This window comes from Eriocheir sinensis, chromosome 8, assembly GCF_024679095.1.
Source record: "Eriocheir sinensis breed Jianghai 21 chromosome 8, ASM2467909v1, whole genome shotgun sequence".
Lineage (NCBI taxonomy): Eukaryota > Metazoa > Arthropoda > Malacostraca > Decapoda > Varunidae > Eriocheir > Eriocheir sinensis.
The window spans coordinates 23,377,218-23,389,717 of NC_066516.1; the positions used below are offsets into that span (position 1 = coordinate 23,377,218).

General features: G+C 37.4%; 1 protein-coding gene across 5 annotated transcripts in view; it reads left to right on the forward strand.

The window, feature by feature from the left end:
* Positions 1-12,500, forward strand: part of LOC126995717 (salivary glue protein Sgs-3-like) — a 35,978-nt gene that overhangs the window by 10,136 nt on the left and 13,342 nt on the right. For 3 of the 5 annotated variants that reach the window (XM_050855542.1, XM_050855546.1, XM_050855545.1), the window contains 3 exons: positions 587-946; positions 2,516-2,575; positions 4,921-5,011. In XM_050855542.1, the coding sequence (XP_050711499.1) occupies positions 587-946; positions 2,516-2,575; positions 4,921-5,011 (511 nt within the window). Of the gene's footprint in view, positions 1-586; positions 947-2,515; positions 2,576-4,920; positions 5,012-7,122; positions 7,397-12,500 lie in introns of those variants that run through there. The other 2 variants (XM_050855544.1, XM_050855543.1) reach the window with 2 other exon arrangements.

Genomic DNA, 12,500 nt, shown 5'->3' on the forward strand with positions numbered 1-12,500 from the left:
CTATCTATTATCAGTTCTACACATAATATGACCTCCCAAGTCAGTATCTTATTATTAATAGTTAAAATACCATCAACTTTTGTCTGTTCTCTTATCCATGATGATTGCTTCTTGTCTCTCCTTGTTATATTACCCAGCTATTTTTCTTACTATTCTTCTATGTGCATTTCTTAGCTTTCTTTTTAGCTCTCTTGTGCCAAGTTTTTAAACAGTATATATGTCGGGATTAGTAGGGCACACAGATTGTACATCTTTCTTTTTTTTTAGGCAGAGTGGCAGGTTGCTAGTCATGATGTGTTTACCAAAAGCATTCCATCCCATCTATATTTATTCCTAGGTAATTAGTATAAAATCAGATGTTACATAGTAGGAACAAAAATACATACTGTAATATTTTTACCACGACCATGAATACTGCTATCATGACCATCCCTTCAGAAGTTCAGAGGAAGTACCTAGAGGGAAATGGTCATCATGGCCATAGATAAATGGGCAGAGTGGTTTCTCAAGGTTCCTCTTTCTCCACAATGTCTTAGTATAAAGTTTTGCATGGACATGGGTAGGAATGTGTTTCTATTTTTTGCAGGTGATGGCAGCTCAACAACAGTTGCACCTCCTACCACTACAACAGAAGCCTCGACCACTTTGACACCTGAGTCCACCACGGAAGCCTCCACCACTGATGGTCCCACTGACCCCACCACCACTCAGTCCACCACTACCACCACTACCAAGACCACCACTACCACCACTACCACCACTCCTAAGACCACCACTTCCACCACTCCTAAGACCACCACTACCACCACTGAGACTCCCTCCACAACCTCAGAGACCCCAACAACTGAAATCCCAACAACTGAAATCCCAACAACTGAAATCCCAACAACTGAAATCCCAACAACTGAAATCCCTACTTCAACAACCGCTGAGCCTTCAACAACAGGTGGGATCAAGTTATGTGGTCAGAGAGAATACTAAATTATTTGTAAGGTTCACAGGGTATGTCCAGACAACAGGGCAACATCATTATGAGACAAAGTCCTGATTCTTGACTTCTCCCATCCATCCATCAACGATAACTTAGGAATATTCCTACTGTTTTGATGGGGGCTAGATTACTGTTATAGTGGGGTTAGGTTACTGTTTTGGTGGGGATGGCCAGCTATCCCTCGGGTTGCATTTAGCAATGAAGGTTGTCATTTTCTTGATGCAGCCCTATTATCTAGAATTACCAGTCCACATTTAGACATAGTGTGTGCTCCAGAGATGGGGCCCATTAATTGATTTATATTACTAGTGTTACTATTACTCCCAATTTGTAACCTATTACTATTACTAACCTATTATTATTACCATTACAATTACCTAATCATCCAACACCTTCTCTGAGGCAAAGCCATTCCTTGACCTTGGGGACTCTATAATGCACTCCTTCACAGCTTGGAGAGTTTCACATTTGAAGGTATCCTACAGTTCTATAGGTAACATCTACAATAAATGACTGGAGTTGGCTGAATATGCCTGTAGCTACCCCTCTAAAATGGGCAACTGCTCATGCTGGACCAGCAGTGTATCATATCCCTCTCTGCTGATCTTACCTCTGCCAGGCCTTCTTATCTTAAAAAGCCCCACTATATCCACCCTTACCCTTCTTTGCTCATTCAATGGATAAGGTATTCATTGATTCTCAGACAGGCTGGGGATGTCCTACAAGCCCACAAACAGAGCCCACCAAAAGCTTACTGTGAGCCTGGTTCCATGTACAGATGCCATTTCTGCATCATCCTGGTGGCCCTAAACAAGAAGAGGGAGTAGGGAACCTACCCCCCATATAGGATGCTGAGGTCCTGCAGGCCTACACACGTCATAGGCTGTAGGCTCTCCCAGTGCAGATGCATCGAGGGGCTTGCCATGTGGTTAAGCCCCCCAGAAAACTAGGTCAGAGTCACATCTGGAGTCTTGACCACAGTCTATTTTTTGCTTAGTATCTGGTGAAGTAAGGTCTTATGGAGAGGAGTTGCAGACCCCACCTCAACTAATCCAGATCCGTGATTGGACACAGAACTCATAATAGGACATTGGATATTGCTTTAGTGCTACGGCTGACTGCTAATTTTTATTTTTTTGCCGTAGAGGAAGCAGGCCAAGGGCACCAAAAGAAAAAGCCTGCTGATCACTACTTCTGCTGAAAATGATAATGATGTCATACCACCCATGCTCCAACTTTACATGTCTTTTGGTTGCATTACATTGCACTTATCTATCTATCTGTATAAGCAGCAGACTTGATTTTGCTTATCTAGACAGAGTTTGATAATATTTTAAAGAGTTGGGTGAAAGACTTGGGCAGCTAGATTATGAAAGTAGAGAGTGTATTGACAAGTGGAGTCTTCTGCTCTGCTCACTACACCATGGTGGAGTGTGGAGGATTAAGCACTTGAATTAAAAGATAAATGGATAGATTGATAGATAGGAAATAAGCATGAGTCTAAAGAAATTCCTTTCTTTCCAGTTCCAAGTACTACTCCGTCCCCATGTCCAGGTCACCACTTTGATGCAGGCAGTTTCTTTGGTAAGTGTAGAAGTATTATCATGGATCTTTCTTGATATAAGGATAAGTATGAGATGTGGACCAGTTTTTTTAGCTAAGTATGTAAAATGTTTTGTATCTGTCATTTTAAGTTTATTACATTATGAACATCCTGTTTCATAAAATTTGGAATTGACAAGATTTGAGGTTAAAACTTATTTTTGAATGCTAGTGTGATATTATGGATGGAAATTCAATTACTTGTATTTGTATAGTCAACCATGAGCCATGTGAGGCTCTGAGACTCTTTTGCCACCAGTTTACCACCAATTATCATCACTCATAGATCTACATGCATGATTTGCTTGTGCTCTGCACAAGTGACTCATACATAAATATTTGTCAAACCAAGTGCATCAACTTGCCTAATTTGGGACCTGTGAATGTCACTGTGGAATTCATGTAAATATTCTCATCGGTCTAGAAATCAATGCTATATGTTAACCTCATGCAACACCATTGTCTTTCTACTAGTACAGAAAGTGCATCCAAGTCTAACAGATATCACTGCTTTCGTATGGTGGCTTGATGGAGAGCATGGCTGAGATGTGCAAACATGTATGAAGAATTACAAAACTAGAGAGCAGAGTAGGTGGTGAAGGTGCATGACTCCTCACTTATAGCTAAACTTAGTCTGTTGTTGTTGACAGGAGTGATAGTCTAGTTGAATAGTTAGCCTTACAGAAGCCATAGGGACACCGAAACAGTTCTTGGCTGGAAGATGTTGACTGATCTTGGTTACAGTTGTCCTGAATGGTAAGGCACTTTTGGTGGAGGCTTACTAAATGAACCCCCCAGGAATGGAATTAATAAGTGGTTGAGGGATTTTAACCCTTGGTATGTACTTCCAATAGATGACCTGTTAATGGGTACCATGTACAGATCCTGGTATCTGGTGAATGTAAGAAAGTGTATGGAAGGGTTTTAAATGAGAGGATGAAAAAAATAGGTGATGAACAAGATTTTTTTTAGAAAAGGGAGGGGTTGTGTAGACCAAATATTTGCATTGAAAATGTTAGTTGAAAAATACCCAGAGAAAGATAGGAAGCTGTTTGCTGCTTTCATGGACCTGGAGAAGGCATATGACAGGGTTGACAGGAAGGGTTTATGGGATGTTCTAAGGATATGTGGTGTGGGAGGGCGTTTATTGGAGGGAATCCGATCCTTCTATAAGGATGCGAGTGCCTCATTACGCGTGAATGGTTAGTTGAGTGAGAGTTTTGGTGTTGGTGTGGGTGTGAGACAGGGGTGTGTGATGTCACTATGGCTTTTTAATGTGTGCATGGATGGTTGTATGAGAGAAATGAAAGCCAGAGTGGGGAAGCTAGGTCCAAGGCTGAAAGTGAGAGGTACAGAGTCATTGGTGGCAGCTCTGTTTGCAGATGATACAGTATTGTTAGCAGAGAATGAGAAGATACTGCAGAGGATAGTGGATGAGTTTGACAGGGTGTGTAAGAGGAGAAAACTGAGAGTGAATGCTGGAAAGAGTAAGGTTATTTGAGAGAGTGGGAGAGCAGGTCATTGATTTTGCAAAGCCATACAGAGTTAGAGCAGAGTGAGAACAGAGATTGGAGATAGAGATGAATAGATTGTCATAACTCATAATGGTGTGTTTAACCCTTTCATTGCTAAACGCTTGCAGCAGGCGTTAGGCGTATTTGCTGGTGCCGCTAAACGCTTGCTGTGACCTCCACCCGCACTCAAATCTCCCGCGTATGAGAGTGTTCCAACACTAATTTTCACAACACAGGATTGCCAATTGAGTGGATTCTTCACTAAATTTGGTGGAAAATCATATCAGCCCAGCGCGGCAAATGTACGGACGAGTAACTGGTGGATGTTCTTGCCCAATATAGCGGCATTTTTGCATAGTTTCACCTATCACCTGACTGATTCTTTGACCAAATAGTTGTAAATATTGCAGTTGGCAATACTCCCTTGCCAGAATCTGAAGAAAAGATGTCCACAGTTCCCTCAATATGGCTGATCATCCCGCACGCACTGACGTAAGTGTTAACATTCAACACTCCCTGAACGTGCATGTACGTTTGCAAGAGAGGCATACATAACCGACTCCTATAGATCTGGACCTCCTCTTTCCAATGGTGTTTTTGGTTTTTAGCTGTGATGAATAGTTTTTGAGATACAGAGGTTAAAAGAGACCCCCAATTGGGCTCCCCAACTGCGCCTGAGAGGGTAGTCGCGTCCGCACCGCGCGCAAGGAAAGGGTTAACATACTGGTTTAACTAGCATATAGTTGTATTACATATGATCTTCTGCATAATTCTGTTCAGTATACTTGTTTAACAAGCTGCTGTTTGTTTCAGGTGGTATATTCCTTGCTATTGGTGTCTTGGTTATGTCCTATGCTGGATACCGGTTCTACAGGGCTCGTAATGGCGGCAATTACAATCAGCTGTAAGTAGTAGCTTATTGATAACTTTTTGGTGCTTTGGCTTCATCTTCACATTTTTATGCTCTCACTTGCCTAGTTGACACCATCTGTTGAAAAATGTATATACCATGAAGTCATAAAAATACCATGTGGTGGCTGATTGTTATATACCTACAGTTTTGTTACTAAAATTGAGAGAATTTTCCTTTAGTCAGAGTCACATCAGAAATTTTATATTAAGCTCTGAATACATTTTTGCTTCAGGTTTGAATTTCACTAGCTATTTAGCTATAAATCTGTCACTAATTATATGCATGCATGAGTGTGTGTGTGTGTGTGTGTGTGTGTGTGTAGTTGTGATATATGGGAAGTGAGATACACTTCTTGGGATTCGTCTCCAAATTTCAGTACATCAAGCTTTGATTTAAATTCTTTAATAGTTTTGGCTTGTACCATTCCCTTTTTTAGGTCATTCCACATGTCAGTGCATCTAGTATAAGGAATGTGTGTGTGTGCTTGTGTGTGTGTGTGTGTGTGTGTATGCATGCAACTGTGCATTGGGTGTGAGTGTAAGTAAACTTATTTGAAAGAACTTGATGCATATACTAATATTTCTAGAAAATTACACATGAAAATAAAATACACTATTAAATTAACTGTGGAACAGAGATGTATCCGATGGGAGATGAGGAAACTTAATTAAACATCATGTGGTCTGCATTGACTGACTTTCTGATGTCATTCTTTTTATAGTTTCTCTATAATTTTTGCATATTGCACTCAATTATGCAACTCATTTTGTTCCACAATGTTAAGAGATATCTGCTATCAATTAAGAAAATGTAATTGTAAAGTAACAGCCATATAGTAAAAACAAAAAAAAAAACAAAAAAAACGTGGTACACAAATATGTGCAGGTAATGTGATAGAAACTACTTCTTCAAAGGTGTTTGTCTATGTTCTACATGACACATGGCTCTTTTGATGCCCCAGCAGTAATCTGCAAGCACATTCACATGCCTCACCGGATCACAACTTTTAGAAATTGAGGTTGAATTGACCTGCTTGAGAAGAAAGGGTTACATAGTCTTGACTGAATTAATTATGGATGAGTTTTAAAGGAATGCTTCGAAATAGTGTTTTAGAAATAATACAGACAAGTGAAATGAAATCACAAGTTAATGTTATTTGCTTGCCAAATTTATGCGATTAGATTACTAACTAGGGACACACAGGACATTAAGATATGATGCATGGATTATCCAGCATACTCACTGTGATTATTTTCATCATCACCACCAATTGTAATTGAGTGCAGAAACATAAGTGGATTTACTTATGAAATAAATTAATGCAGACCCAGTTTCTGTATTATATTTCAAAAGTTTGTGAAGGTTCATGTATGTATCTATCTGGTTTTTTTTTTTTTTTTTTTTTTTTTTTTTTTGCTAGACTACTGTACCAGGCTACCCTGTGTTTGCTCCTCTTCATCCTACTCCATATATACAGGAAATCCTGTGGAGTAATAAGTACTTTTTGTGAAATTTTCTTCAGTTACTTTTAATTAACCCATATATATATATATATATATATATATATATATACATATATATATATACATATATATATATATATATATATATATATATATATATATATATATATATATGTTTATTTTTTATTATTTTTTTAAACATTTATAAAAATAATAATAGACCTAAAACTAATGATAATAATGATAAATAATAAAACAGGCTGAATATCCCGTTGCAGAAATATTTGAAACTTTAAGCCATTTGAATTCAAGCTACCTTTGAATTCTGAATAATTTGATTATATAATTAGATTAGACCCAAGGTCTATTTGTTTCACAAACAGCTTATGACCTAGGGATTGGTTTATTCAAAATTTAAGTAGATATACAGATGATCATCAGAAATTGTTGTTATAATTATCCATAACAATGTACTCATTCTTCTCAGCTGCACAAAAAAGGAACATTTTAATTTATTTTGGGCATTCCAGTAATTGCATTGTTTTAATAATAATGCACTAATCAGAGCTGCGTTTAGGTTGATTTTTGTTTATATTATTAAACATGGCTTTGCAAATTATGAATTTTCTTTTTTTCAAGGCAAACTGTGTACTGAAGAAAATGTAAGTGGTTTGTGTTTCTCACTTTGTTTACTGTATAGCTCTTGGCTTCCTTAATCCTTGCTCTCTGTGTGTGTGTGTGTGTGTGTGTGTGTGTGTGTGTGTGAGTGTGTGTGTGTGTGTGTGTGTGTGTGTGTGTGTGTGTGTATGCCTGTGCAATGCAAGTTGATGTTAGCTCTTGCTTTAGAGATGTGAAAAGCTTGTTGTATCGAAGCTGATGTGTTTCCCTATTATTAAACAGTAGTGCACAAAAATTAACCCAGCAACTTGTGTCCCACAGATTTGCAGTAAAAAGACTTAAAAGTTTTTGCTTGCTTAAAATATTTGACATGCCCTCTTGCATAATATAATACTAGAATAAAGCTTTCCATCATTTGATGGATTGTCCAAACCAGGAATCTTGTCATTTTGTATTTAGGTTTAGAAGAATGCCATCAGTGAGTTTGACAATGATCCTGATAGTGAAAAGACAATGTTTCATCTCTTACATAGTGATATATGTTAGCAACCAAGAAGACAAAACTGTAGGTGCTTGATACTCACATCCGTCCACACTTTCCACACTAGAAAAAGTATTATGTGGCCAGTCTTGCACTATGGTACTCACACCCACACCTTACTTAAAATATCAAGAAGTTGCAGACAATATACATAAGTTATGATTAGATTGTTACCGATCTTGATATTTTATTAGTTTCTAAAATGTTTTTTTTTATGCATGGCTTGGATGTATCAAGTTGCATGCATGACTACACCTTGTAGCTTAATGTCAAAGTGTATTTTGTGTTAATGGTTAAAATTTAATTTTAAACTACCCAAAATCAGTGCCTCCAAAAGACATATTAGGTAAATATTGTCAATTTTCAGTGTCTGTGAATTAAGATGTAGCATTTTAGCCCATGTGGCAAACAAGGCCATCTGTGTATGTTACTTCAGGTTTAATTTTGTTTGATTTATGTTAAGCCGCTGTGCCTCACAAGTGATGGTCTTTCAGATATCATACACACTCGTGTAAAAGTCAAGTTTTTCCCAACCATTTTCATGTAGTATTTGTATAATCAACAGTTACATGGATATTATTTGCAAGATTAAGAATTAATGGTCAAATTGAAAATGTCATTATTTTAAGAAGCCATGTTGATCTTTAAATGAATTTATGAGTGAAACAGAATGGCTTGCTGTATGGTTTTAAGCATGAAAATGTTTTGAACTATTTGGACCATCTACATCCAAGCTCTTATGGCCCCTGAAAAGTGCAAACAAGTAGATTGTTGGGAGTGAAACATTCGCATCCGTGTGTTCAAATGCTCACAGTAGCTGGCTCTATCCGAATCAAGCACAAACTTATACATTCCTATGAGTGAAAGTATTATCAGGCTGGATATAAGAGCATTTTGCATATGATTCACAAACTTGCAAAATGCTGAGGTTTAACCTGGTAGCTGTGGGGATCATGTTTCTTAAAGGCCCCTCTAAGCGAGGAAAAGGAGAAAAAAATCATCACATGCAAACCATTTCATAATATACATTAATGCATTTGTCATCAGTTTATGCATCATCTATTTTTTGGGGGGGTTTATATCATGGCAAAAATTTGGCCCGTTGCTGGTACGCAGTAAAGCCACAAATTTGGCCCGTTGCTGCTACCGGGTTAAGTTCTATTTAACATGAATTTGAGCACATAACAAGCCACATAGCATTGTGCATCATATTTAACAGTTATTTTCTGAGGAAAAATAAATATAAAAGTCAGCTAAATAAAAATTTCAAGACATATGGTAGCTAAAACAACATATAAATATACATATTTAAGATGTTGCAAAGTATCATTTTACAGTGATAAAACCTGCATTTTTTTTTCCTTTGATGCTTACCCACCCCCTGTATTTTGTACCATTTTCCAAAGTGTTTTGTTTCACTTGTTTGTGTGAATACATGAATGCTCTTGTATATCCAAGTTTTTGTTTCTTTATTTGCTTTTACTGCAGTTTGGCCATGCAATGTTGTCTATTCGTGTATCTCAGTCCAAAGGCATTGATACATTTAATGCAATTATTCCCATATTCTGACTTTTAATTGAAGATGTTGGTTGGTCTGCTGTCTTTTCAGAATAAGGGCTGACTTTAGCACATTATATAAAGTAATTTCCATATTTTTTGGCAAAAAATTGAGAGTTGTCTATTAGATGAGATTGACTTTTAAACGAGTACTTATGGTAATCTATATGCAGTTTTTATTGTTATTAACCTGTGTGCGTCGGGTGACGGGAATTCCCGCTCGGGCGGAAAGCGTCGGGTGGCGGGAGTTCCCGCCATCCGGCCTTCATTTCAGCCAAAAATAGCACCTCTTCCCAACATCATATCTCTGCCGTGCTGAAACCTAGACACTTCAAATTTATTTCATCGTGGAGAGGAAGGATTGGTGATGAAAAAACAGTATAAATTATTATGTTTTCTTTTGAAATTGCCACACGGGGCATTGATGAAAGACACCTATTTTTCAAAATCTATCAACACCGCCCGCGCGCTACGAGGACGACTATAGTCCTCTAGTCCGACGCTTATGGGTTAAGCAGGCTAGAGAATATCCGATGTGATTAAATAGTGTACCTGTGGAATTGGTATATTATATTGTTGGCTTAGAAATATTATTCAAGTAAGGTTAAGGTCATATGTGCCATATTATAAGTAAAATAAACTTCATGAGTATTATGAAAATCAGAGGTGATCTAGTGTATGCTGTAGATGACCACTGAAGAATAACAATATTATTTTCCATATTTTCTGCTTGATATATTTTTATGATCCCCCAAAGTCACTACTCAGAAGTCTTTAAGAGACTTTAGAGACCTCATAGATTCTGTATGGAAGACAAGTATCCATTCATATGTGAGGTACAAATACATTTATTTTAGTAATGTGAATACAAACTTGTACCTAATTGTATTTTTACAGGATTGAGTCGAGGTTGTAATATCCAACATACTAAATGATTTAATGAAATATAAACTTAAATTTGTGCATATTTGTCATACGGGACTCTGCTTAATTAAGTAATCCAGTCTGACCAAGAGCACTTGCTGGTCCTGTGCCTGAAAGCACACCCCTTGCCACAGCCAATCATCCACCACCAGAAAACTTATGCCTAACAGTGTCTCAGCCTTTCACTTCTTTGTTATTCCCACCACCTATTTTGGCACATATATCCTCCCTCCATATATCCATCCTCCATATCTCTCTCTCTCGGGGGCTTCGTGGTGCAGTGGTTAGCACACTTGGCTCACAACCGAGAGAGCCCGGGTTCAATTCCCGGGCGGAGTGGAAAAATTTGGGCGGCTTTTCCGATACCCTACGCCCCTGTCCACCCAGCAGTGAATGGGTACCAGGTATTAATCGGGGGTTGTGTCCCGTCTCCTGGGATCTGTTCCCTTCTCCTATAATTCCTTCCCCCTCCTGTCTCTCTCCGGCATATGACCACAGATGTTGGACCGACTAAACGAAACTTTCCAACTTTCCAACAAGAGAACATACTTGCACAGTTAGGGCTGAGTCCCTCCCAACACAAACTACCCCCCAAAACCTGTTTCTTCATACCACCAAGAGGGTTTTACTCACCAAGTAGCCGGTGAGCCTTCCATTACATTCAGATTACTCTTATGTACACAGTCACATTATGAAGAGAAGCCTCAGCTGTCAGAAATTTTGTTTGGATTGCAGCAGCTGGCAACAATATGCTGTGGAACTAATACATTTTGTTGCTGACATAATTATTTTGTGACTAATTATGATAAACTCGTCCCCATATTATAATTGCCTTACCTGATTTTTCTCAAAATATGAAAAATTATGAAACTGCGTAAAAAATATTAAATAATGAAGCAATCACCACCCAAAATAGTGATCTGGTAGTATTTTGTTACATAGTGCCATCACAGTAATTTGAGTAGCAGACTCTGTTACTGAACTGTTGACAAAGTATAGAGGAGTAGGCTAAATATGTGTTCTGATTTGCTCAATAAAGGGCAGCATAGTATATTCATCCACGCAGCTCCTTATCAGTAGATGCATCATAGATAAATAGTTATTAAATATATTAAAATACTTTTATCTTAGCTTCAGATGTGGCATTTTGCTACTTGTATATCTAGGCCACATGGGTGAGGCATATAAAAGAATAACATCTTTATCATGCCTTGAGTTCACCTTTTATCTTATGTTTGAAGTTATAATTAACTTTTACATATAATTAAGTTTTTATTTTTTTAAATTTTTTTTAAGGAAGTAAAATTTCATGTTAGATCAGCTTCCACAGCAGTATGTGCAGTACAATGCTTGTCAAAGAAACACATCTGAGAGTCCTGAATGATTTTTCTTACATAATGCTTTTAGAGTATTAACTTCCTATGCCAATTATTTTCCTTCTTAATTATCATATGAGTAAGTTCCTTATGATTTCTTTTTCATCCTAATATATTTTTCTCTTCAAATGTTCTTATTTTATTAGAAAACTCATGCCACGTCATGTTCTCAAGTCATTGATACATGTCAGATTAGCTCAATTATTTTTGTTGCTGATTCAGTTATTTTGTGATTGATACAACAAACTCATCCTCAAATTCTAATTACCTTGCCTGTTACCACTCAATATTTTTTTTCTAAAAATTTTCATTGTTAATTGCATAGGTGTTATTGAGATCTCCAGTCATTACTTAGAGCTGTGTGATTTAGCATTTCAGTACTACAACAATGGCAATTGCCAGTTGCTGATGTTTGGATTAGCAGAGCATATGAATGTGAAATGTGTAATCTTCAATCGATTCGATTCCTATTTGTTTGAATTGTTTGTTACGTAAGTAGGCATACATCTTGTATCGTGTTTTAATAACATCAGCATGCACATAGTTGTGGAATGTTATGGCATACTAAGACTGCAGTGGAAAATGAAGAGTGAGCTAATTCTTCATGCATGATTTTATCTTTGCATGGGTGATTAGTTGCCTCTGTAACAGTTTTGCTTGTGCTTAAAGGCTTTAATAAAACTTACTGATTTGATAACATCAGTGTGAGAATCATATTACCAGAAGATGAGAGGGTCATGACCACAATGCACAGGAACTGCAGCAGCCAACTGAACTTTGTTCAAGCAAGGAAATTTCAAAACCTCCCATCAGATACATTTCAGTTAATATATGCCAACAAATGATCAGTGTCAAGTGAAATACAAATATAACACTATATTAACAGATTATGTCTCTCAGCACACTTGGATTGCATATGGTTTTCAAGTTATCCATTGATTATTCTTATGACTTGTAATGTCTTGCAAGGTGGGAACATCAATTTTTAATATGTTTTCATT